The 26,061-nt window shown below is 40.4% G+C and overlaps 4 protein-coding genes and 1 long non-coding RNA gene across 7 annotated transcripts; 2 read left to right on the forward strand and 3 right to left on the reverse strand.

Annotated features, from left to right (window-relative positions):
- Positions 1-47: 47 nt before the first annotated feature.
- LOC103428661 (uncharacterized protein At4g14342) lies at positions 48-2,737 on the reverse strand. Of its 2 annotated transcripts, XM_070819213.1 has the most exons (5): positions 2,568-2,707; positions 1,587-1,672; positions 1,361-1,484; positions 706-865; positions 48-367 (listed from the first exon to the last, which is right to left on the reverse strand). In XM_070819213.1, the coding sequence occupies exons 1-4, from the start codon at positions 2,571-2,573 to the stop codon at positions 707-709; spliced, it is 375 nt and encodes a 124-aa protein (XP_070675314.1). In that variant the 5' UTR covers positions 2,574-2,707; the 3' UTR covers positions 48-367; position 706. The 2 variants fall into 2 exon arrangements, with proteins under 2 accessions (XP_070675314.1, XP_008365020.1); XM_008366798.3 differs by lacking the exon at positions 706-865 and having other exon boundaries at positions 2,568-2,737.
- A 5,142-nt stretch (positions 2,738-7,879) lies between these two features.
- On the reverse strand, positions 7,880-17,793 carry LOC139194497 (uncharacterized). The gene is made up of 2 exons (XR_011579398.1): positions 17,577-17,793; positions 7,880-8,145 (listed from the first exon to the last, which is right to left on the reverse strand). It is a non-coding gene; the product is annotated as an uncharacterized lncRNA (long non-coding RNA).
- On the forward strand, positions 9,422-16,407 carry LOC114820215 (uncharacterized). Of its 2 annotated transcripts, XM_070819215.1 has the most exons (5): positions 9,422-12,112; positions 12,185-12,255; positions 12,322-12,435; positions 12,519-12,674; positions 12,753-16,407. In XM_070819215.1, the coding sequence occupies exons 1-5, from the start codon at positions 10,030-10,032 to the stop codon at positions 12,939-12,941; spliced, it is 2,613 nt and encodes an 870-aa protein (XP_070675316.1). In that variant the 5' UTR covers positions 9,422-10,029; the 3' UTR covers positions 12,942-16,407. The 2 variants fall into 2 exon arrangements, with proteins under 2 accessions (XP_070675316.1, XP_070675315.1); XM_070819214.1 differs by having other exon boundaries at positions 12,519-16,407.
- Positions 17,794-20,073: 2,280 nt separating the features above from the next.
- On the forward strand, positions 20,074-20,545 carry LOC103428699 (protein translation factor SUI1 homolog). The gene has a single exon (XM_008366828.4). It carries the CDS (start codon positions 20,074-20,076, stop codon positions 20,413-20,415), a length of 342 nt encoding a protein of 113 aa, XP_008365050.3. The 3' UTR covers positions 20,416-20,545.
- Positions 20,546-21,225: 680 nt separating this feature from the next.
- Positions 21,226-25,553, reverse strand: LOC103428709 (calcium-dependent protein kinase 2). The gene is made up of 8 exons (XM_008366838.4): positions 24,443-25,553; positions 23,031-23,174; positions 22,765-22,917; positions 22,556-22,671; positions 22,252-22,419; positions 22,039-22,166; positions 21,695-21,794; positions 21,226-21,616 (listed from the first exon to the last, which is right to left on the reverse strand). Exons 1-8 carry the CDS (start codon positions 25,191-25,193, stop codon positions 21,542-21,544), a joined length of 1,635 nt encoding a protein of 544 aa, XP_008365060.3. The 5' UTR covers positions 25,194-25,553; the 3' UTR covers positions 21,226-21,541.
- Between the last annotated feature and the right edge of the window lie 508 nt (positions 25,554-26,061).

Consider the following 26,061-nt stretch of genomic DNA (forward strand, 5'->3'; position numbering starts at 1 on the left):
GAATGAATTATGGCAATGATAAAAAAATTAACATGAACGAATACGGATAAGTATAAGGGCCACAAGAAGGCATTAGATTCATGAATTGAAAAGATCAAGTACATACAATCAGTCATATATGATCTCTTTTTTCAACAAACGGGATAGAACAGGTTCGCTGTCACGTGGGATCCCGATCCAATAAAACATTGTCGTGTTGAAAACCTTACGCATGCCATTGTTTCATTGGAATGGGACATCACAATGGTAGTGCACCCGTTCCATATAAGTCTTTCTCGATAATCATTATAAAGCGGTGAGTTCTTATGACAATATAGAATCAATCGTCTTCTCTTTCCGGAGGAGGACCACATGGCAAAAGCATTTTCTGCACAACAAAGAAAAAAAATCAATTCAAAAATCATAAAGACAAGTATAACGGTTCGAAAAGTTACAACAAAACGCACGCGCATGTGCCACATAAACCAAATAGTTGAGTGGGATCAACTTGGCTTCTTGTTAACACAAACTAACAAGGTCCAATTCATTAACTCAGGCATACATCAAAAGCAGCTTCAGGTCAAGAGAAACTTTAACTTTTAGAGTTATTGGTATCTAGTTCAGTTCGATAGTCTTGAGAATCTCCATTTGAGTTCCTCTTTTTTATGTTTATGGTCTTTCTCGAGGCGCTGCCTACCTACAAGGCAAGATCAATTGAACCTTCACCTTAAACAGCGTCCAGTCCAAACACAGTCTTGCTCCTATAGCTCTCCTCTCTGGTTGCGCGTTCAACAACTAAAACCTTAACACTGCGCTCCGAGGCCACTTTTGACGCCTCCGGACAACCCTCGCTGCTTCGCCATAGAGTTAGGTAGGCCTCCACAAGCTGCTAAAAGAAAATTCCATCAAAGGTGAAACCCTTACTTTGAGGGCCTTGCCTCATGATTTTCTTGGCAAGCATTTGGTTGCTGACGGGTCCTCAAACCTTAGAAGGCATATCAGGCACCAATTTTTGACATAATTTAATTTTATATGTTCATTCCAAAGAACTAATAGCACTCCACTCCTTCAAGAGTTCTATATCATGATCTAGCAGATAACACATGATTCAATAATAGGTTGCAATCACTTCTGCCATGAAATCAGTGAAGGACAACCCTCGAATAAAAATCCTCACTCGATAAGCACATACAAGAAAGTATTCAACAATGACAATGTCACATGCATACAGATTACAGAGGCAAAGCAGACATGGGATATTAATACAAGGAAGAAGTAACAATCCAATAAAACATAACCAGACTAACAGGGTAAAAATAAGTACAGAGAAACACCCAATGTATGTCCTCAAAGTCATAAAAGCGGCAAAGCAAGAGAGAACCTGCATAAAGTTGTAGCGTTCTCTTCCAATGGACTCATTCTCGGCAAGAGCAAAGTAAGCAAGCATTGGATAATGGCCAACATAGGATGCGTAGCTATCACGTTGGATATTCACGGCCCATTCACTAGACATTCCAAAGGAAAAAGAATTTCAAAATTAACACATAACCCAATCAGAAATACAAAAGATTATTGCAATTTTTTTAAAAGAGGAAAGATATACTCACTATCTATTCATATCGGCATGCCCAGTCCCAACATATTTAGCTTGAAGATGTTCAAGCTGGGAATTGATGTTGAACCTATCACTGGCCTGAGCCCAATACAAGAAAAACAAACAATTAGCATGCTCATTACTACTTTCAAGTATTAGAGCATATCCAAGAGATTCTTTTAAAACAACATTAGCTAACTATAGCAAAAACCCAACAAAACCTTACTTCAAGAGATTCTTTAAATGGCACTCTAACATAGTGAATAGTCACTCCATAACAGAACAACAATAACAAAGCCTTTTCCCACTAAGTGGGGTCGGCTATATGAATCCTAGAACGCCATTGTGCTGGGTTCTGTGTCACGTCTTCTCACTCCATAAGAGAAATAGAAAGAATTTTAGCTAAACATCAAAAAACTTTTAAAACTCTCAAACCTTTCAACTCTCTCTCTTGAAAAGTAACAAAATATTAGGGCTTGTTTGGTATCCTTCTTGGATCCCATTTTTTGTTTTAAAAAATGACGAATGTAGCTAAATTACTTAAAATTCATCAGTTTCAAAAACAAGTCCAAGAAGGGTATCAAACAACCCCTTGGTTTTTTTTTAGCACAAGCACAAACTACTCTAAGGAGGAGGGGGAGTGTTCGAGCCCAGGACGCAGCGGGTTAAAAGAGGAATGCCCTAACCTAACCACATGACAACCCACCACTTGCAAAACTAGGGGTTTAAGATTGGAGAGTTGGAGAGTTAAGTTAAAGCTAAAATAGTTTTTCAACAGAGCAGCCAATTTAACAAAAAAATGAATAGGCTCTTGGAGATACTTAATACTGAAAATTAGAGTTCTATGTGATGAAATTAGGGTTTTATGCTGATTTTCTTTCTCTTCTCTATCAGGAAACTAACAGAAAATTAGGGTTTTAACCAACTACTTAGGCAAGAACTGGACCATAATATCGCAATTTGAGATGAGAAATTAAAGTTCATATGTAGTTACCTGCATATTGGCAAACGAGAAGAAACAACCACCTCAACTGAATCACGCTCACCGTTATGAAGACGACTCTGCAACTCCAAATGTAAACCCGCAAAGCGTTGGGAAGTACACTTTGTCGTTTAACTTTGGTTGCCTTTATTGGCACCCAACTTTTAAATGAGTACACCCAATACACCCAGCTAAATTTTTATTCATCTAAACTTCCAAATTTACCCTTTAGTTTTAAGTTCACCCACAGAAAAATTGGCCGTAGGGGTGGGCACTTAGAACCGAAAATCGAAATCGAAACACGAACCAAATCGAACCGCACCGAACGATTTGGTTTTGCAGTTTTGGAACGGTTTCGGTTTTGAAACCGAACCGCAACATAGAAAACGGTTTGGTTTTGGTTTTGGCTTTTGAAAACTGCACCGAAACCGAACCTCACCGCAAATATTAATAAACTTTTAATTAAATGTCCATATTAAATTTCATATTTTAATTGGTTGTTTGTTAGAATCCATGCACTTAGTCTGGACTCAACCACACTGGAATATCATCATTCATCACTTTCTTTCGTTCATTAACTTGAAGGACCTTTGTCATTTTATACCATCACACACATATATGTACAAGGGTGGACTGATCTTGTTATCAAGAGTCGAACAATGATCTAATGAAGTCCACTCATTTGAAGCATGATATCACATATTCTAGTATGAAAGTTTTGCTCACGTTCAATGAATTCAAAGTTATTCAACTTGTATTATGTTATACCTTGTACGGGACACCCTTTTGTTGCACAAACATGTTTTAACATCACAACTGCATGCAACATGCTAATTGTTTATATAACAAATGTCTTTTTCCTATTGCTACTGGGAAATGCTTATTAATATGTTAAATTGCAAATTGTACATTTTTTTCCTAAAAACCAAACCGAAACCGTTTGAAACCGCACCAAACCGAACCGCAAAAAAATTCGGTTTCGATTTTGGTTTCACTCAAAACCAAACCGTGCCCACCCCTAACTGGCCATAAACGCCTACCGATCTCCTCAACCCGTCTACCCAGCCCACCACTCCACCGCCACTCGCCGGCAACGGCTCCAAGTTGCTGGCCAAAACCAATGAGTGAAGGATAGGTGTGACGAAGACTGGGAGAGAGAACAAAAGAGTATCCAATTGGGTGATAGTTTAGGGGCTAAAATTACAATTTACCCCCTAGACTGAGTTCGTATTAAATTCATCAATTCAATATATTGATATCACACTCAAATTTTCCTACCCACTATAGGAGTGATTCCTATATGAATCTAATATATTGGTGTCAGACTCACTTTTCCGACCTACTATAAAAGGCCTTATAAACTGTTTAGTTTATATTTTTTTGAACCCACTCATATACGCATAAACAAAGCTCCATCACCTCATTGGATATCCAAAGTTTAAAATTTATTTCATGGTCGCTATTGTAGAGAACAAATTCTACACAAGCATAAAACTACTTTAATGTCTTTGCAACCAAGAAAGAAAAGATAAGTGAGGCCTTATAACATCCATACCCGTGTGTGTGAGCCAAATGCTATATCCAAATGCTATATGATACTTAAGTTAGATTTAATTGTAGGAGAATGATTCTCAAGCACTAATTTTCTTCTGTGTATGCATGCCTTTAAATAGATTCAGGCATGAATTTGAAGGTGACTCATTAGGGCACATATGGAGCTTTCTAAATGGTTGGTTTTAACGCCACGTTATTCTGCTCATTTAGCCAACAATGGATAAATACGAGAGACATGAGTCCATTTAGGCCCTTTACTTGGCCCCCAACTCTGCCAAGTGGGGTGGCTTATCAGATTGTTTTACGTGAGTCTATCACGTGAGGTGATATGTGCGAAATCTCATTCCTGGTTTTCACTATTGCAAACTACGTATGTGTATTAAGGAATTATTATATATTTTTTTTTGGAATTTATACTAATGGTAGAGTGTTGAGATTGTGTATTCAAAAGATATCAAGGTGAAAAAGCTACAATTAAAAAGTTTCCCTTAAATTAATTAAGGAGAAAGAAAAAAAAATTAAAGAAAAAGCCACGGGGAGTGGCTGGATGGAGGAGGAAGAAGAAAACAAAAAGAGGTGCGGGAGAGAAATGAGGGAAGAGGGGGACGAATCAGAAGAGGAAAGAGGAAGGAAGTGACGAATCAGAGAGGGAGGAAAGGATGGGAAATGAGGGGAAAGAAAGGCACCCAACCGGATCCCATTTTCGACCCGATTCCTTACCTGACTTCAGTCCACGTCCCTTTTCATTTTTCGATGCGATTTTGGCCCTTTTTCTGGCGAATTGCGTCCATTTATCACCACCATTCATCATCCCGGACCTTCCTCTTCAAGTTACACTAAAGATCGACTGGGTTTTGGGCTTTTATCACGAAGAATGGAACCGTGGGTTCCGGGGACACCACAGCGGTGAATCCGTCACTTTTGCAATGATTTATTTCGATTTCTACCACTAATGTACTTATATGGAGCTCAGGAACAATGACCAATCATTGGTTAGAGCGTCGAAGTCGATTTGAGGACGAATCAAGACACACCCATTTCTAGGGTTTCCGGCGGATTTGAGTGAAATTGGAGCTTTTCCCAGCCAAATTGGACTTGGCCACAGGTATAAATTTTGCTCTACTCTTAGAGATCTTCATTTTTGTAATTTTTGATAATTTTAAAAAATAGTTGAATTTTTCCGGTAAGTCGGGATGGTCGACCGCCACCCGCGGCGGCGCATGCGATGGTGGCCTGGCCAGTGGGCTGACGATATTCTTTTAAGTTCAAATAAATGTCTTGGTTTCATAATTGATATCCGTATGACGTAATTTGATTGTTTGGACTTAATTTCATTACGATACCTTACTTGGTCAAAATATGAATCAACGATCCGACCGTTGGATCGTCACCAAACCTTAATGCGTGATAGAACATAATATTTTTGCATCATAAAAACTTACGGATCGAGAATCCAACGTACGGATCTTCCCTAATTGGATTTCTAAGTTGGCAAAATAAATTGTTGACCGCCACTTAATTCTAGTAATTGGTGGAGATCTGACCGTCAGATCGCGATGGAAATTTAGTATGTTGTTCTAGAAGCATAATTTGAACTTTGGGAAATTACGGATCCAAAATCCAATGTGTGGATCTTCCGGACTGAATTGTGGACCCTACCTTTAACCGAGAGTTGACTTTTGGTCAACATGTCTCGAAACATTCCCAATACAAAATTTAGTACTACGGGAGACTTACGTGAAGTCTAGTGGACCTACATTGGTTGGAGAGTGACTTGAATATTGTGATACGGTTATTACCTTAATTTCTTATATTAATATCATTTGTAAATGTGCATTGGACTTATAAATATGATTTCTATTGAAATGTGATTTTTCATATATTTAGCCATAGACTTATGTTTATTAAACATGATTTGGCTTGTGTATTGATGATAATGATGATATATGGATGTTTAATTATTTCTAGTAATGTGAATGATAAGTATGATAAATTTATGGCTATGTGATCTTAGAATCCTATTTGAAATATTCTGTAGAACTTATATGTTTGTGTGATATATTAGTTGGTGGCCATGAGAAGTTGATGGTGTGGGAGACTACGTTGTAATTCATAGGGATTAGTGTGATGTGAAGAAATGTGAGTGACTTTAATATATGTTATATTGGTGATTACCCATGTTTTCATAATTATTATCCTGTGAGGATATGTCTTGGTTTTATAAATATGTTTCTTTTTATTGAATTGTTATTTTTAATACTTAGCCATCAATTTATGTTCAAGAAGTGAGATTTGACGTGTATAATTGAAATATGGGTTGGTTTGTATGATTGGTATGTTGTGATGAAATGTAAGGCTAGGAGTGGACCGTTAACCATTGTGATGGGATTTTGTTGCTTCGATATTGTTTCATTTCCACTTCGTTTATTAGTTCTAAATTTAGTAATTGTGCCTAATTTCCCTTTGTTGAGCTTTGGTAAATTAAGTAGCATGTGCTTGTCTCATTTCTTTGAGCCGTCGTACATTATGGTGTTGGCCTTCCGCGATTCCGTTGAGTGATGGTCCGGAATCGTATCCACTCGGATTCCGTTAAGTGATGGTCTGGAATCCCTTCTACTCCACGATTTCGTTGAGTAATGGTCTAAAATCGTATCCACTCGGATTCCGTTGAGTGATGGTCTGGAATCCCTTATACTCCACAATTCCATTGAGTGATGGTCCGGAATCGTATCTTGGGTTGGATATCATTGAGTGGTCCGAAATCCCATTCTTCGGAGGAGTAGGTTTGGCTTAACCGTGTCACTCTAGCCTTCGTTTTAGTATATTGTGAATAATGGTTTTGAGAATATTGTGAATTGAATTATAAAAGCAATTGTACGTCCATGGGATTCCTTCGAGATTTTCTACGATTCAATTATGGTTTCATAGTTTATGAATTTAGAAAATATGGGAATGATTGTTATTATGTTGACCATATTAGGTAATTAATGTGGCTAGAGAATGATTTTGTGCGTTGTCGGTTCTTAAATATGATGTATGTTGTGAATTGAGATATTATGTTGAGTCCTAATGATTTATATGAAGGATGGAAAGGAAATCATGATTTTTTTTCATGTGGGTTTGTTATGTTACCTTGAGTCTAGGAATTTTATGTTTGTCAAGTTCTATTGATTATTGATTTATGTGATAATTGGATGGTGTTGGAACGCTTATGGGTGGATGAATGACTAGATGACTAAAAAAATTATTATTGGGCTTTGTTAAATGTTCCTTGAGGTGCTACATGATTGAATTGTGGTATTATGTTGAGACATAGTGGTCTACGTGTTGATTGTTCGATTGAAGTAGAATAACGAATTACAAATGGCTTGATCCCTAATGAGGGTACGTAGGCAGTCTAAAAAGGAGATTAGATGCAGCCACAAAGAATACGCAAAATTACTATGCGATTCGATTCTCGAGTTGTGATTTGCCATATTCCGAAGGCGGAGAATGTTAGATACAGGTATTTGGTGACGTCACGTGTCTATTCTGGACGTACGTTGGGATCGGGGCGTGACAATATGGGCACGCTAGGCCACGTCAAAGTACAATTTTACCCATGCATTTAGCAAGTATTTATCCAAAAAAATTACTTTTTGTCTCAAATTTATGAGGATGTAAAGATAAAAAAGTTTCACATCCTCACAAAATTACCCCCTTTCATAATAGCGTTAGAATAATTTTATCAATTGTGGTGCAGAAAGATCCTCCTAATTTGATTCATGTTATTTCGATGATACTAAATTTCTCGAGTTTTAAAGAACAACATTCCAAGATTAGTCACATGAATCCCATTAGGCAAAATATGCCCGATTTAGATCATAGAAATTGATGGCTATCTAACTAGCCGGCTAGAAAGATTTACACGCTGCTTTCCTTTCTCTATGCTTGAGAGCCTTTCTCACTGTCTCGTGTGAGTGTTTGAAATTTCATCACTTTACGTTGTCATCGATCCTAGCTCTGGCTGTAGTCGGTGGCAGTTTCTTTTCTGTTCCTTCTGTTCGTCGCAGGAATCTCCTGGCGGACGAGCACACAGCTCCCCTGGGAAAATGGCGTCGGTTGAGGGTATCTGTCGTACTTCTGCTTTCTTCTCGGGCTCGCTCGGGCAAGCCTTTGTCGGGCAGATCTTGGTCGGGCAAGACACACTTCGGGTAAGGCTCGTCGGACAGTTCTGAAAGAGAAGGACAGAGTTAATTTGAAAGGGTGCCTTGTGGGGCCTTAGATGTAGGCCTTAAGGCTCACAATCAAGATTAACTTTGTCGTGCTCAGGCGTGCCACTGCCATCTTCAGTATGGCAGATGTTGAATGGGTGTTAAGCTTTGATTGAATATGTATACGCCCGAGAAACCAGGTTAGATATAACAGGTGCCTTTGTGAGGCCTTAGGTATAGGCCTTGAGGCTTCCTGTCAAACTAAACCAGCGCTTGGATGTATCATATTTGGTCTTTTATGGTTGCCAGAGTCTTATCACTATTATACTTTTGATTATCTAAATCCAAGAGGTAGGACGAACCCAAATGAGTGCCTTTGTAGGGCCTTAGGTATAGGCCTTGAGGCTTCCCATCAGAGTTAATCCTTATACTCGGACCAACTAGACCACAACATGAAATGAAGCTAAATAGATGCCTTCGTGGGGCCTTAGGTGTAGGCCTTGAGGCTTTCTATCAGAATTCACTCCCTGCCTAAGCCTTTTCTACGAATCAAGATATAATAGCAACAAAACGGAGAAATAGATTAATTACTTGAGCCCCAAGTAACTTCGGACTTCTCGCTTATCAAGGATTGTCGTGGATGGGTTGAGTCCACATAGAGTTCTTTTTTATGCCTTGAGGTCAAGGACTTTTAAACTGATCTTTAAATTACACGCCCGCCGGGCTTAAGACTTAGATCTGATTTGAACTCTGACACGATTCAGATCGGATCCAAGTGCTGAAGACTCATTTTCATTATGACTTTGCTAGAAATAACTTGTATATAACTGGGAATATATAACATGTTATTGTGCTTTTAAAAGAAAGAAAAGACAAAGACAGAGCAAAGATAGTCGGGTAAGTTTGAACCTTATCGGCCAAGGCTGAACTTCTTACAAAATCTATCTTTGTGGCTCTGTCAGAGGTCTGAAAGCTTTTAGAGGGGTTGACGGGGGAGAAGAGGATACAAAATGAATCGATACCACCATGAACAAGGTAGCAGAGCTATTACAGGGGTTTGGGAAGGTTTATCCCGAATGGGATGAAGGCTTGTGCTGACTACAGCTTCGTTGAAGGCAAATCTGGCTTGAGCGGAGTTTTGGCTTTTGTTTGTTTATTTGAGTGTCCTTAATTCTGTCTTCTCTTCCTCCTTTTATAGACGACTTCAGCTTGGGTTCCTGTAGCAATAGCGGTTGCCCGAATGCGGTTTGGTGATGACTCACTAGCTTTTTTACATGAATGCCACCAATAAAGTACTTTATTGGGCTGTGCAGTGACTGAATGACCCACCCCCTGTGGTCTTTGAGCAGGTAAGCAGGTGGCCTTTGTAACTTGTGCCCAGCCGAAAGCCTCTTTCCTGCCTCCTAAGTTTTCCTCTGGGCCTTGGGTTTGGGCCGGCTTTCTCTCTGGCCCAAAGTTCAGATTTTATCCCAAACAGTGCCCCCTTCAATTGATGTTAAGGTTGGGATCCCAAGCGCCAACATTAATTGAAAGAGACCCCTGTTCTAAACCCTTAGAATTCTTAAAACCCTTGTGAGTGAGCTTCTCCGTTCTCTGTGTCTCGTAAAAAGAAAACCTTCTCTGATACAACAAAACTTCCCCAATTCTTCCATCATTTCTTTCTCGTTGTCCGACGAGGTTGCATCTTTACCGTTCTCCTTGTTTTTCTTCCCCACGGCCTTCATTAAATGGCCTCAGGATCCGGCCAAACCCTACCATCCTACGAGTCTGGTGAAGGAATTGCCACTCTACGCCGTCTGCTCAACGGGCTGCATCGTCCGCGGGCAGGTCTGCATTCTGAACTCTTCTTTGAGATGCATGGGGTTCAATCTTTGGGTCCTGCCTGGATTTCTCGGGTTCCTTCAGTAGTAGAAAGTAATATGCCTAGGGGAAACTGGTTTACCCCAAATCCTTATTTGGCCGACTCGGGCATTTCTTCTTCTAAGTGGTCTCTTCATCGTCGAGGCTTTCCCTTGATGAATGATCTTGCCTGGGCCCAGTGGATTGACGAATTGGAACCTTCCTTCAAGCAGAAATGGATGAGTAACGGCATCTACGAACTGATTATGCTTTCGAAGATTTCAATTACCCCTAAGCCCGAATTGCTTGCTTCTGCCCTCCTCTTTTGGAATACGGGCACAAACACCTTCGATTTCCGTATGGGTCCCATGTCTCCCACCATTCTTGATATGGCCCAAGTCTTCAGGTTGAGGCCATCGGGCAGGGTGATAGATGTTACTCAAGATTGGATTCCATCTTCTACCACCGGGGGCTCAAGTTCTTCCACCTACTTCCTTCCTCTCAGCTATAACTCAGTTACTTTCAAAAGTTATGGGACCTCCTTTAAAGGATTCATCCCTTTTGTCAAGAAGAACTTCGGGGCAGGCTCTCCTCAAGCCGACAAAGATCAAGAGCATATGTACTTTCTTCTTTACTGGCTTAACAAACACGTCTTCCCCAACAAATCCAAGGGGGTACGGGTAGAATGGATCCCCTTGGTAGAGGTTCTTCACAATTTTGATGACGTTGCCACAGGTCCATTCCTTCTCTCCCATCTCTATCACCTTCTTTTTGACATGACCCGGGATGAGCCCTTTGAAACCAATTTGAACGGCCCCATCTGGATGATACAGATTTGGCTACAATGGTATTTTCCAGAATTTCGGGCTATTAATCTAGAGTTTCCAGAGGGTGTGGCTCCTGCCCGAATCCTGGCTGAAGCTCCTCCTGTAGATCATTCCACCTTTGCATGCTTCTACTTTTTCCGAGTCTGCAGGACTCGATCAGACTTGGAATGGGGTGCATCGGTCTTGAGGAGATATCCTTGGTTTTCTGACCAAGCCTTCCAAGATGCCCCTGGTGAGGATGCTGCTCCCTTCTGCAGGGAAAAGTTTATCAGCTGTATTCAGCCAAGAGACTTGGCCTGGGGGGTCAGGGGAAATCGGTATGATCGAGGCCTGGAGGTGTATCATCCTAACTTCTGCAGCAGGCAATTAGGATTTAGGCAATCCATACCTGTCCCATTCTTCGACTCCATCCATTGTGGCACTTCATTTCGGTTACAGACTCATTCTGAAGCGATATTTCGAGCTGCCCGCCGTAGTTTGGACGTGATGAGACAAGCAGCCCGACATTCCGTTGTTCTTAATTTCGAATGTACCTCGCTGTTTTCCTCTTGGTGGGAGGAAATGTGGACTCGAAAATACGGAGGAGATTTGAAAGTGAACCACGATCGCATTTTTAGCCAGCTTTCTCTTAAATCATATCCTAGCTCGGGCGAGCTTGCAAATTGGAAAGATATGATCCAAGAGAAAAACCGATTACTCCTAATAGGTGACTTTCTTCCCATCCGATTTTGCTTTCCTTGTTGTTTACTCTCCTCACTCTTACCTGTTTCTGCAGCTTCAGTTGATACTGAATCCGAAGCCATCGAATCAGAGAATGATTCTGCTGATGCCGCAGTTCTTCATGGTGCTGCAGCAGAAGCTGAAAGGCGGGAAGCCGGGGAAGGGACAGACGTCTCAGAATCTCTTGGGGATTCAGGAGCCGAAGAAACAATTAAAGAAATAGCCAAGGATACGATCAAAGCATCTAAACGAAAGAGGGTGGCCATAACTAAAACCATAATCTCTGATCCGGCACTTCCTTCAGCAACCACACGACCAATTCTTACCCGAAAGAGTAAGCGGGCAAGAGTCACCGTTCCTCCTAAACCAGCAGCCTCATCTGCTCCTGTTTCTGAAGCGGGTAAAGAGACAGAACAATCTTCCAGTGAGTCTCTCCTCTTCTGGATCAAATGGCTACCTTTTTCCCTTATCTGATTATCCCTTTATCACTCAACAGGACCTCAAGCTTCTAAAAGGTCAACCCTTGCTTCTAAGAAGGAATCACGAAGGGCTGCTACGCCTAAAGAGGTATGACTTCTATCTTTATACTTTCTTATTTTCAAACCTTCCTGAATTTTGAATAATTTGGCTTAGGCTACAAGGAAAGAAAGTCTTTCTCCGCAACCTACCCTAGATGCAACCCCTTCTTCTCAATTTGATCCTTCCACAGGAATCATATTGCATTTTGTGGATGAGGATGATACTTTGGTAAGTTACTCTTTTTTTTTTTTTTTTTTTATTTCAACTTTGCACATTGCTACCCAAGTAACTCCTATCCATGTTCTTTGCAGCCATCCTCGGGATATGAACCCCTTCCCCCGTCAGTGGTCTTGGATAAAGAACCCATAGTTCCTGAGATCCCTGTAGCTTTAGACACAACTATTTCGCAAATGCTTACTCGCCAGACGGTCGATGAACCTCCTTCTTCTCCTCAAAATCAACCTCAGGTGCTGGAATATTTTCTTCTTGTTTCTTCCTCTGGTGACCTTTTGCTGATCATCACTACTTTCTTCGGATACAACCAGGATGTAGGCACAGGTTCAGGCACAACTTTCCCATCTGTCGCTGGTGGTGAAAAATCTTCACCTCGACAAGGAGTTAGTGCATTCTCTGGTGAAACCCCGGGGTTAAGTCAGGTAACTTTCTTCTCTCCAAAGCCTCTTTTGCTTCGACTTGTGCATAGTTCATCTTGTCCTGATCCTGAAGTTTTGTAGCGAGCTTCCCCAAAAGAAACTTCCCCTCCTCCAATGGCCCGTAACCCAAGGTGCTTTCAACCTCCTTCTTCCTCTGGATATGTTGACACCTCCCTGTCTAGAGATGAACCGATTGAACAAACAGAAATTGCCCCCTCCATAGGCATTATCTCACCAGAAGAAACTGTTATGCCGGACCCTTCTCCTTCCTTCTTTGATCCTGCCAAGTTACCCAAACTCTTCGAAGCACTCGGGCGACTTGAGACGCGGTTGAAGTCTTCAAAGCAGGCTTCAACAAAATCTATGTCTTCGGAGCAGCAACAAATCTTTCAAACATGGGCAAAGAAAGAATTCACTGCATCATTTAGCCTCAAGGCTCTCTGTGACCTCGAGAGAGTCATTACTGAGTTTTTAAAAAACGATCGCTTATCCAAGCCTCAGTATGATTCTTTCCTTTCTTTCTTTGAAAACTTGAGGGCCTTCAGGGAGCAACATCAGAGAGCAGACCGGCTGGCTAACCGGGCAAAATGCTTCATAGAGAGAGAATCGAGCTCCTCTACCCAAGTTAGTCGGCTGATGGAAGAGAGTATGCAGACCAAAGAACGGATTGAAGTTGTTTCTTCTGAAATTCAGAAGTTGGAGAGACAACTGATGATCCTTAAGGCGGAGCAAACAACTCTTCTGGATAACCTTGAGCAACAGATCGAAGGGGTGGAAAAAGCGACTTTAGAGTTAGAGCAAACCAAGTCTGAACTTGTAAACAGCCATACTGTTTTGGCTGAACCAAATAGGATTTTTACCATCATGCGAACATACCATTCTAGAATAATCACCTTATGTGAAGATGTAAAGTTTTTGGAATAGAATTACTTTGTAATCTCTTTTTGTTTTAGAATGGATATGTAACATTCCTCCTGTTCTGCTCCCTTTGGATAGGCCTCAGGCAAATCTATGCCCTCTTGCCTGCCTGCTTTTCTCCTCCATCTTTATTGTTGGCAATCTTAGCCCCTGCCCCCGGGTCCTTTCAATGGTATTTTACTCTGTTGATAACCCCGACTCCTTGAAAACGAGGTCGATCATGCTAATAGGAGCTTCGGGGAAAAGGTCAGTATCCACCATCATACTAGCCTGAGGTGAATCGAGTAGTAACTTCCCCTTTACTATCAGATCCTGTACCCAGTCCCTAAACTGGACACAATTGACTATAGAGTGGTTGAAGGTATAATGCAACTTACAATACTTCTTCCCCCTGAGTTCCTCGGGCTTGGGCATCTTTTTGGTGTTGTCGGGCAAAATGACTCTTGCCCGCACAAGTTCTTCATAGATTTCTGGTGCCTTGGTTAGATCGAAAGAATAACTTTGATACTTTGGGGGTTTCATGGGTACGAACCCACCATCATTCATCACGATCTTCTGGTCCTTGACTGGTTGGACTAACCCTTTGATCGTCAATGGCTTAAAGGGTGTGGTCATCTCAGCAGCACACACATCTATACTCTTCTCCTCATGATCATCTTTGCATTCGGGTCCGGCTTCCCCTACCTCTACATGGTGAATAGTAGCTTTATTTTTGTAGAACGGAGGAGTTTTGGAAGTATGTTTTACCTGCTGTTCCTCCTGTAACAGCCTCTCATACTTAGTAGCAGCAATCACCAACTCTTGTAGCTCATTGAACTGTGCATCATAGAACCTTTTTCTCAAAGGTAATTTTAAAGCCCTTTGAGCAATGGATATGAGCTGTGCTTGGTTGACAGGGAACTGACATCTCATCCTTGTCCTTCTGAACCTCATCATAAAATCTTCGGTGGACTCATGATCATATTGTTTCACTTCTACCAGATCATTAATGGTGAGCTCTGGCTCTATCCTGTAGAACTGTTCATGGAAAGCCATCTCCATTTGCCCCCAGTTAGCAATGGAATTGGGGGGTAATAGAGAATACCATTGAGATGCCAATCCTGCTAGTGAATTTCCAAACAACCTCAATTTGTAGTTTGGATTGTCCTCATACGCCACACAGTGATTAGAAAATTTGAAAATATGATCTCTGGAGGACACACTGCTATCTTCCCCTGTGAAAATCGGGAATGCGGGCATCTTGAAATTAAGAGGGAATGGATTTAACTCGTCGATATATTCAGGATATGGCTTCTGGTAGGTAACCCTGAATACTGGACGAACTCGAGGCTGGACGTTTTGAATCACCGTTCTTCTTAACTCAGCCAATTCTTCTCTTAGTTGCTAAGTAGCTAAATTATCATTCTGGCCATGGATAGCTGACTCAATCTTCGGACTCCGGTCATTGCCCGCGTTTGCTTCCCTCATGGTTTCAGATTTTCTCCAGTTAGATCCTCCACCTTTGTTGACCATCGGGGGTGGCCTATAAGGTAGAGGTTTATCTGACGTAGTAATGGTTGTTTCTTTCCCGCTAGTTTCTCCAGCCGTGGCTGGCAGTCCAAACTTCATTCTTTCTTGTTCACTCTGCCTCCTATTATTAAATGATAATAATGGGAAGCTGGGAAACTCCTTTTCTGAAGCTGACTCCATCACTGCTTGACTTCCTTCAGGTATCACCTTCTTCTTTCCCCTATCATTTTCTTCTTCTAGTAGTGGAAACAAAGGAATGATTGGCTCACTTCTTATAACAACTGGACTCATTCCACTTCCTTGAGCACCCTTTGGAGTAGATAACTCCAAATCCAGCCTTCTTTGTAGATTTCCTGTAAGCATACAGAGTCTGCTTACTTCTCCCTTAGTCTCCAAGGAAATTCTTTCCATGCTTTTCAACACTTGGATCATTGTAACTTGCAGTTCTTCATTAATCCCTTTCCCCTGTGATTTCTCAGATGTAGTCGAACTACCTGAGACCACCTGTCCGGATGGGGATAAAGGATTTTCTGATTGTTCTGTCATCTGGAAAAGATCCTTCTTGGCTTCTTTTTTGGCAAGTTTATAGCTTCTCTTTTTGGACATGTAAGATCTTAGAAGTGCAGCTGTTTCTTATCCCACCGGGCGTGCCAAAACTATGTTCGTCGCAGGAATCTCCTGGCGGACGAGCACACAGCTCCCCTGGGAAAATGGCGTCGGTTGAGGGTATCTGTCGTACTTCTGCTTTCTTCTCGGGCTCGCTCGGGCAAGCCTTTGTCGGGCAGATCTTGGTCGGGCAAGACACACTTCGGGCAAGGCTCGTCGGACAGTTCTGAAAGAGAATGACAGAGTTAATTTGAAAGGGTGCCTTGTGGGGCCTTAGATGTAGGCCTTAAGGCTCACAATCAAGATTAACTTTGTCGTGCTCAGGCGTGCCACTGCCATCTTCAGTATGGCAGATGTTGAATGGGTGTTAAGCTTTGATTGAATATGTATACGCCCGAGAAACCAGGTTAGATATAACAGGTGCCTTTGTGAGGCCTTAGGTATAGGCCTTGAGGCTTCCTGTCAAACTAAACCAGCGCTTGGATGTATCATATTTGGTCTTTTATGGTTGCCAGAGTCTTATCACTATTATACTTTTGATTATCTGAATCCAAGAGGTAGGACGAACCCAAATGAGTGCCTTTGTAGGGCCTTAGGTATAGGCCTTGAGGCTTCCCATCAGAGTTAATCCTTATACTCGGACCAACTAGACCACAACATGAAATGAAGCTAAATAGATGCCTTCGTGGGGCCTTAGGTGTAGGCCTTGAGGCTTTCTATCAGAATTCACTCCCTGCCTAAGCCTTTTCTACGAATCAAGATATAATAGCAACAAAACGGAGAAATAGATTAATTACTTGCGCCCCAAGTAACTTCGGACTTCTCGCTTATCAAGGATTGTCGTGGATGGGTTGAGTCCACATAGAGTTCTTTTTTATGCCTTGAGGTCAAGGACTTTTAAACTGATCTTTAAATTACACGCCCGCCGGGCTTAAGACTTAGATCTGATTTGAACTCTGACACGATTCAGATCGGATCCAAGTGCTGAAGACTCATTTTCATTATGACTTTGCTAGAAATAACTTGTATATAACTGGGAATATATAACATGTTATTGTGCTTTTAAAAGAAAGAAAAGACAAAGACAGAGCAAAGATAGTCGGGTAAGTTTGAACCTTATCGGCCAAGGCTGAACTTCTTACAAAATCTATCTTTGTGGCTCTGTCAGAGGTCTGAAAGCTTTTAGAGGGGTTGACGGGGGAGAAGAGGATACAAAATGAATCGATACCACCATGAACAAGGTAGCAGAGCTATTACAGGGGTTTGGGAAGGTTTATCCCGAATGGGATGAAGGCTTGTGCTGACTACAGCTTCGTTGAAGGCAAATCTGGCTTGAGCGGAGTTTTGGCTTTTGTTTGTTTGTTTGAGTGTCCTTAATTCTGTCTTCTCTTCCTCCTTTTATAGACGACTTCAGCTTGGGTTCCTGTAGCAATAGCGGTTGCCCGAATGCGGTTTGGTGATGACTCACTAGCTTTTTTACATGAATGCCACCAATAAAGTACTTTATTGGGCTGTGCAGTGACTGAATGACCCACCCCCTGTGGTCTTTGAGCAGGTAAGCAGGTGGCCTTTGTAACTTGTGCCCAGCCGAAAGCCTCTTTCCTGCCTCCTAAGTTTTCCTCTGGGCCTTGGGTTTGGGCCGGCTTTCTCTCTGGCCCAAAGTTCAGATTTTATCCCAAACACCTTCTGTTTTTCCCCTTGTGATTTTCTACTGTGTTTTCCCTTTCCTAGTCTGTTCTCCACAATTCTTTGTCATCCCTTTTTCTGGGTCATTTCCAATTCAATTTGTAGCCACTTTTCATCGCGATTCGTCGCGATTTATCGAGTCGGTGTATCGAATTCCGGTGTTCTTACTGGTTCGAGTGTTATCTACACCACCACCTTCTCTCTCTGCCTTTGGCAGCGTTGCATGTCGATCTCCACATGCTTCATGGCTGGTTTTTTTCCAGGTTGTGGTTGTGATTGAAGAGCTGTTCTCAACTAATAAAAGCGATCGAAGTGGGGATGCTTTGTCTGAAGCGTGGAAGCTGGTTGCTGAATGGGATTTTCTGGTGTGGAAGTGGCTGTAGCAGAGATCTAGGTTGTTCTTGGTCCTTTTTTATTTGTATATTTAGTACGTGAGTCAGTAGTAAATTTATGTTGTGTGTTTAATAAAGGTTCCGGCATTTAGTTGACCAAAAAAAAAGGATTTAAACAGTCTTTACTTCTTATCCAATTGTGTAGGTACCACCAAACCATTAAGTTCAATTATTCACACGTATCTTGATCTGCCAATTGGATAAACCCTCTTGTTCCCATTTTATTATATCCACTCAAATGTTCTGGATTCTTCGTCGTGGCCCCCAACTCGCTTTACCCTCCTTTCTTTCTTCCCACCGAATGTCTCCTTTTTCTCTTGAGAACAATTTACGTGAAACGATTACTGATATTTGAATTTTAAATAATAATATATTATTAAATAGAACGCTAAGACAATAGTGAATAAATTTCTCTTTTTATTAAGAACAACTTATATGAAATAGTCACATGATATTCCAATTTCAAATAACAGTATGTTGTTGACCGGATGCCATAATAACATAGAAACATGTTGCCTATAAGACCTTTTCCGAAGAAGATGTCAAAGTTTAAACATAAAATTTAAATTTGAAAGCTTATGTGGCACATTGATTTTTTTTTTTTATAAATGGCACATTGATTTTTTTATAAATTTTATTCTACAACCGATATGTCAAATTTAAACTATTATTTAAACTATTATTTACTTTTTATAGTTATAATTAGTATTTTGAAACAAAAGACAAGTATAAAAATTATGAAAAATATTTATTAATTACTAAAAATAGATTTGAAGCCGCTATCAAATTTGACAGCAACTTCCTCTGCTGCCTTTTCATATCATGGCACATAGGAATTGACATTTCAGTTGAAAAAGATTAAGAATATCTTTTATTATCGTTATTACAGATATGAACTTTTCGATATTTTCTTTGAAGATGCTCTAAAGTTGCTTTCCTTGCACTTGCATAGTTGCATGGATTTTGCCAGCCTGGGTGCGTTCATTGTACGCGTTCCCCGGAAAGGTTAACTAATTAAAAAATATATTTTAATCCACTAATCAGTAATCACACACGTCAGCTTGATCACACCGCTCAAGTTAACAGACACTCGATCTCGTCCGTCCAGTTGTACAACTAATGAATCCGACCTCAGCTTAACCATGGTTTGTTGAATTTGTGGCGCAGGTGCTACAGCCAACCGCTCTCGAGGCCTATATATCAGGACCCCAAGACTCCAAATTTCTTCATCCTCGTCTCCTCCAAAGCTTGTTCGTCGAGTAAGGTTTCCCGACAAATAGAGAATCTTTCTATTATTTTGGTACGATCCAATTCCAATTATTTGTTTTTCTTTCTTTGATTTTTTTGTATTTGTATACAAAGAAATTTAAAGTTATGTGTTTTTATTCTTTGTCGTGTGATTTTTTAGGATATCATATCATGCTATGTTGTGTCTTTGTAAATATTGATGCTTCTGTGAATCTGTCATATCATATGGGGTTTTGTTACCTTCTGGTTTTTGGTACATCTTTGATTGAACCAAATGTTGTAAGTTCATGCATGAACAAATTAAGTTATGCTCTTCATGTTTGGGATGTGATTTATGCACACCTTTTTTCTTTATTCTGGCGTTTGGATTGAATGAATGATTGGAGAATCAAGGACAGAATCATATGTCTACACGGTGGGTGTGCAAAAATCATTTTCTTTACGCTCACTCGTTTGGTTTTTGGAGGATTTAAACGCAGCCATGAGCTTTGTTGTGGGTTGATGCATTTATTGATTGAAGTGCTAATAACAAGTTTCTTTTTTTCTACGAAGTTCATTGCATATTGGAAGAAGGGTGGTGTATACACCTCTTCTGGCCAATAATTTTTCGATTTTACGAATTGATAAATAAACAAAAACTGTCATTGTAATTCATGGCATAGATGGAGCTAATCGTTTATAAATTGAATTTCGTGTGTCCATAATCCGGGTTAGTTGGATGATTGTTGGTAACTTGGTATTGAAGCAATATTTGTGGAGGGCAGGGCATGGCAGGAGGGCTAACAATGTTTTGTTTGTTGTGTGTGTGCAGCTGAATTTGCAGTAGATTTCTCAAGTCAAGGCAAAGTACATATATGGTTGAACAAGACGACGATCAGATCCCAACTGCTTTTGACCCCTTTGCCGAAGCCAAAGACGCGGATGCCCCCGGAGCCAAGGAGTATGTGCATGTCCGGGTGCAGCAGAGAAATGGAAAGAAGTGCTTGACGACAGTTCAAGGGCTGAAGAAGGACTTCAACTACGACAAGATCCTCAAGGACCTTAAGAAAGAGTTCTGCTGCAACGGGAATGTTGTTCAGGACAAAGAGCTCGGCAAGATAATTCAGCTCCAAGGCGATCAGCGCAAGAAAGTGCTGCAGTTTCTCGTTCAGGCCAAGATTGTCAAGAAGGATCAGATCAAGATTCATGGCTTCTGAGGACTTGGAGTTGTAGTCGAGTTTGTTACCGTTGTATTAAGTTTGCTACTACCTCCCAGAACCTCCTGGCTTGTCTGGATGTTCTGGGTTTGTAATAACAGAATTGTCTATACAATGTGGAATTTATGGACTTCTGATGCATGATGCTGGTCTTTGTTAATTTGCTTCCGTTTTTGTTGGTTGATGAGGATTTCAGTTCAATTTTATGGGATTTCATTGTTAAACAACTCTAATGTTTTTTCTGTAAATATTAATGGTTTGTTTGGGATTTCTAAATGTCGTCTGTTATTTGTCATTAGGTGGATGATTCCACCTTGCGACGAGAGAGATAGACTGGCTAGACTAGCTAATAATAGGTGGACTCCACCTTGCGACGAGAGAGATAGACTGGTTAGACTAGCTAATAATAAGTCGAGGACTCCACCTCGTGACGAGAGAGATAGATTGGCTAAACCAACTAATAAACTCACTACGTGACGAGAGACATAGATCTGATGGTGCAAATTATTTCGACGGTTGAGCTGCCAACATTAAAACTATAGCATTGCTTACAAGAGAAATTTACACGTCCTTGTTTAATCTTGTTAATTATTCAGAAGTTGAAAATAAAATAGATGTGCGAGAAGCTAAAAATAATTGCGTAAAACCACCTCCCTTCCTACAAATCCTTCTACAAGGAAGCCTTCATTTAGGAAAGTGATTTATACATGGTCATTTTCACTTTTTTCACAGCCTTCTCAATTCTAACACTTGATTCTCCATCGATTTGTTTAATCCAAAATAACGAGTGTGTAGAGGTGAAAAAAGACGTGCAAAAATTATCTCTTCATTTATTAATGTGAAAAAGAATGTACGGAGCCAAACATGATAAAAACAAGACAACAAAGATAAATACAAGATAAAAAAGAGATGCTGACTTGTTATGCGCAATTTGTGCAGCACAAACTGTTGCACTTGTAACTCAGAACCAATCCAAACGAAAACGTTCATTTCTCCGGCAAGCAATCGGCAGCAAACATGAAGTACCACTCATGCGACTCACGGTCCTCCCTCGGTTTACACATGTATATTCTACGAGGGGAACTTATGGCTTGCAACAGTCGGAGAATGGCAACAAAAAGAAACTTTAGAATAGCTTGGCCTGCGGTTGCATTCCACTTTTCATCATCGTGGAGAATTCTTCATAGTTGATCCGACCATCCTGTAATCCCAGTGGAATTGAGTGCTAATGTGCATGATAATGGAGAAATTCAATAAAGTTGTGAGGATGTCGACTTACATTATCTGTATCAACTTCCGATATTATTTCCCTAATTGTAGCTTCGTCACCCATTCCATACTCTTTCATTGCAGATTCTAGCTCGTCTCTTGTGATAAACCTGTAATAAACACACACAAAAAAAGAAAAACATTAGGTAATCAATCATTCATGCTTACCCATAAGCCTAATCTTATCTAATTTAGCGGTTGAGAATATGAGAACTGGATCCAGAGCGAATAGGAGCTGAGGTCAGTTTTCACAGAATTGTAATTAACTGCAGCATCCTACAACTTTCTAGTTCTTTGAAAATGAACGTCCAAGAAAGCATGCGCAATTCTTAGAGATTGGAAGAAAAAGCTTACCCGCTATTATCTTTGTCAAAATATTGAAAGGCTTTGTAAAGATGTTCGTCCCTCTCTAGCCTGTGTCTATGCATTGTAGCAGTGATGAATTCAATGTAGTCAATTGATCCACTCCCATCCACATCAGCCTGAAATGCAAATGCAGACCATGAGTTGGGTGGGATGCGAAAGGTAAAAGAAAACTGGGATATTTTAAATTGAATGATAATGTACAGCTTCCATTAGCTGCTTGACTTCAGCCTCTGTGAGCTTAGAACCAAGTCGAGCCAATCCTGACTTGAGTTCATCATAAGTGATGGTTCCGCTATTGTCAGTGTCCAAGTTTGTAAACATTGCCTTCAGCCCATGTATTTCTTCTTCAGAAAGATTTTCGGCAATAACCTATAACCATATTCATAAATTATACACCGTTAGAATCGAAGCACAATCAGATCCAATCTACAGAGTATATAGTACCATCACAGCGCTATTCAAAATTCAAAGTAGTCTGTGTCCGAAAACCTCTTGACAAACGTACCTTCAATGCAAGTTTTTTCAGTTTGTTCATAGCTCTGAACTGCTTCATCCTAGAAAGCACTGCACTGTCTATGGGTTTGTCTGAAGCTTCTCCGCCATCTCTGATCCATGGATGTTCTGGTTGGCCACCCAAATTCAAAAGTTTTAGTTGCAAGATAAATCTGCTAGACACAATAAGCCAAGTATCAAGTAAAAGGAAGAGATCTATACCTAGAACCTGAGTCGAAGTGATACGTTTTTTGGGGTCCTGTGTTAGCATCCTACGGACTAGGTCCTTGGCACTGTTTGATATAGATGGCCACGGTGAACTTGAAAAGTCAATCTCTCCCTCCATTATGGCATCAAATATCCCCTTCTCCGTTTCTAAATCGGTCATTGGAAACTATTAATCGTTTAAACCAACATGAAAAATACAGAACCTGTAACTAGTACACAAAGATATTATGTTAAGCAAAACAAATATACTGTGTCTTTACCTGCCCAAAATGGAGGCACTCCACTTAGTAAAATATACAATATAACTCCTGCACTCCAAATGTCTATTTCCTTCCCATATCTGCGTCGCAGTACTTCTGGAGCAACATAGTAAGCACTCCCAACTATATCACGATACACTTTTCCTGACAAGAGTTTACCATGAAAGATAATGAATAGCTATGCTACAAGTGGAAGCATATCATACGCAATAAAGAAAAATATTCATCAAATGCTAACAGTTGTCAAACATAGTACATATATCTGCAGTAAATTAGTAAATTACAAAGAAAATACAGAATCTACTCATCTATAGTTTTAAAAGACAAGGTAAACACCAAAATCATAAGCAAATTTGACAAAAGAAAATCTTAAGCAAACAATCTAGTGACGTTATGATGTCATCTTAAGGATAACTGTGAAACCCATGAAAGTAGAGAACATATTAAGAAGGTCCAAAAGACAACAAACAATATATTTGGCCTGTTCCAGATAAACCAAGTTTGACAAAAGTGTTAAAATACATGTTTCTAACTATGTTGCTAAAAGTAAACACAATTTATAGTTGTGGGAAACTTTAATGCTGGCAAATTACAGGTCTGGACTCCATCTCACAGAGATATGCGAAAATAGGATGCAAACATAATATGCCTTTTTTTTACTGTGGGTCACTGAGGGTAAGAGAGTGTTCCGTTGCTGTTCTCGGTCTTCGTGTGACATTGCTTGACAGAGATGTGACCTTACTACCAGAGTTTAAAAAATAATGAAGCTGCATAATTGAAGACCATCTCTCCCCACCCCCCATGCAATTAAAGATGTTGTTAACTTGTCATTAATACAACTGCATCAGAAATTTACAGTACAGCTCTTTTCTTTTCCTTCCATCTCACTTCCATGAAAAGAATGGAGGCCATTATGGAAATACGACAGCGAAACATGTTTGGTGTAGCGTGTATCATCATCTATCAAACATGGCAAAATAAATGAAATTACCAAAGCAGTGATTTCTAAACTGATGAAATTCAATTCGTCTTCGTTCCCTAACATGAGGCTCAGTTTATCTACCAGTGCTAAAGGTAATAAATTCAACATTTATAATTCGGTTTTGATAAAGTGCTTATCTACCATCTGAATTGCCAGCTAACATGTCCTGGTTACCCTTACTTATTTTCTAAAACAAAATGGCTTTGTCTTCTATCAACTTACAATATATTATGAAATCCAGCTAGGTTCTGCATTGACTTTGGCATGAATTTAGTACCATTATCACTAGAAACATCATTTCCAGATAAAAACAATTCCGCGATCGAAGCATATGCGCACAATTCACCTAATACCTTATATCTCTCATATCAATTGTGAAGGATACTGAATTTCCAAGCAAGTAACTATGGAAAATGATATCTAAATTTACCTTCTTCAATGAAGACGGACAACCCGAAATCGGTAGCCTTGAGAAGGGCATTCTCATCCTTGCTAGACAGCAAGAAATTCTCCGGTTTCAGGTCCCGATGCATCACTCCCATAAAATGACATATGTGGACAACATTAACAATCGCCCGGCATATCGAAGAAGCCGCTCTCTCACTGTAATGTCCCTTGGCAATGATCCTATCAAACAGCTCTCCACCTGCACACAGCTCCATACAAACATGGACAGACTGCTTGTCCTCGTAACAACCTTTGAACTCCACAACGTTGGGCTGCCCGCTCAAATCCTGCATAATCTGAATCTCCCTCTTGATGTCCTCCTTGTCGTTCTTGGTTACAAGCTTCCGCTTCGAAATCGACTTGCAGGCGTACTTCTTGCCGGTCGAAATCTCGGTGCAGAGATAGGTCACGCCGAATTGGCCTCTGCCCAGTTCTTTCCCAATGGTGTAGTGCACCCTGACATCCTCAAACGGCTTTCCGAGGATTGTGTTGTCTGCCGGCCTTGGAGCTACTGGTTTGGGGGTTTTAGCCGGGACTGTCGGCTTCCATGCTGGTTGGGGTTCTTGGTTGACTGGCAGACCGCGTCTTTCGGGTCGTTGTTGATGAACAGCAGCAGCTTCATGGCTATGGGGTTTCTGGTGGTGGACCCCACCTCCTCCTTCTCCGCCTCCTACTGATCTGTAGCCATTATGTTGTCGCTCTGAATCTTTGCTTTTGCTTAGACACTTGCCCATTTGTTGTTTTTGCTCAAGTAATACCTTTTACGCTGGAATTGCAGAGGAGAGAGAGAAGCAAAAGAGTTCTGGATCAGACAGGCAAGGGAGAGAGAACCCAGATGAGGATTTGGTGAGAATGTGATAAAGAAGGTAACTTGGGAAAGGGTTTGAGAAAAGTAGCCTGGAATTGCAAGGAAAAGCTGAAGAAAGAAGATGGTCAAACTTTTCAATCAAGTGGAATTGTTGAATGTTTCAGGTCTTCCAAATTCTAATCAAGGGACACAGACAATGACAGAGACCCGGATTTCTGTAGCTATAGCCTTCACAGGGACTGCTTAATAATCCAACAAATTATATATGGAATGGATTTTACCAACTCATCCTTATACATGAGTTACAAGTACTGTCTTACAAATCCCTATCAATCCAATCATGTCCCTAAAACCCAGTCTCATCCAGCCCACCAAACGGGCATTTGTAGTGAATAACATGGACGGATACGGTTCTACAAAACAACTAAAACCCTTAATCCAACAGTCATATGGTTTTAGATTTGGATGATTTTTGATAGACATAAACTTTGAGCAAATATCCAAAAAATTAAACAGTTAGAATTGTTGAAATATATTACTAAGTGAACCTCACAAAAACGTGTAAAAATTGTGTAAAAAAAGTGATGCCACGAATATGTCTGCTTTTTTAAATAAAAGATTTAGAGTCCGTAGTAAAAAATTTGTAGTGTCCATAATAACAAAAGGTAATAGTATATTAATTAAATAAAAATCATGTGGTGATGAAATTGTTTTATATAGAATTGCTCTATATGGGGCTGGAAAAGTGATGGATATAGCCCAATTTAGAGCTTCGAATAATCTTTGGGGCTTTA

Source organism: Malus domestica, chromosome 03 (assembly GCF_042453785.1).
Source record: "Malus domestica chromosome 03, GDT2T_hap1".
NCBI lineage: Eukaryota > Viridiplantae > Streptophyta > Magnoliopsida > Rosales > Rosaceae > Malus > Malus domestica.

Bases quoted from the DNA above. Each gene is read 5' to 3' on its own strand.
- LOC103428661 (XM_070819213.1), bottom strand. The intron at 1,485-1,586 runs GTGAGTATATCT...TGGAATGTCTAG, and splicing joins CATGCCGATATGAATAGATA to TGAATGGGCCGTGAATATCC. The intron at 866-1,360 runs GTTCTCTCTTGC...TTCTTTTAGCAG, and splicing joins AACGCTACAACTTTATGCAG to CTTGTGGAGGCCTACCTAAC.
- LOC114820215 (XM_070819214.1), top strand. From the start codon at position 10,030: ATGGCCTCAGGATCCGGCCAAACCCTACCATCCTACGAGTCTGGTGAA. The intron at 12,113-12,184 runs GTGAGTCTCTCC...ATCACTCAACAG, and splicing joins AGAGACAGAACAATCTTCCA to GACCTCAAGCTTCTAAAAGG. The intron at 12,436-12,518 runs GTAAGTTACTCT...TGTTCTTTGCAG, and splicing joins TGGATGAGGATGATACTTTG to CCATCCTCGGGATATGAACC.
- LOC103428699 (XM_008366828.4), top strand. From the start codon at position 20,074: ATGGTTGAACAAGACGACGATCAGATCCCAACTGCTTTTGACCCCTTT.
- LOC103428709 (XM_008366838.4), bottom strand. From the start codon at position 25,193: ATGGGCAAGTGTCTAAGCAAAAGCAAAGATTCAGAGCGACAACATAAT. The intron at 22,672-22,764 runs GTATAGATCTCT...GTGGCCAACCAG, and splicing joins CACTTCGACTCAGGTTCTAG to AACATCCATGGATCAGAGAT. The intron at 22,167-22,251 runs GTACATTATCAT...TTTGCATTTCAG, and splicing joins TCAAGCAGCTAATGGAAGCT to GCTGATGTGGATGGGAGTGG.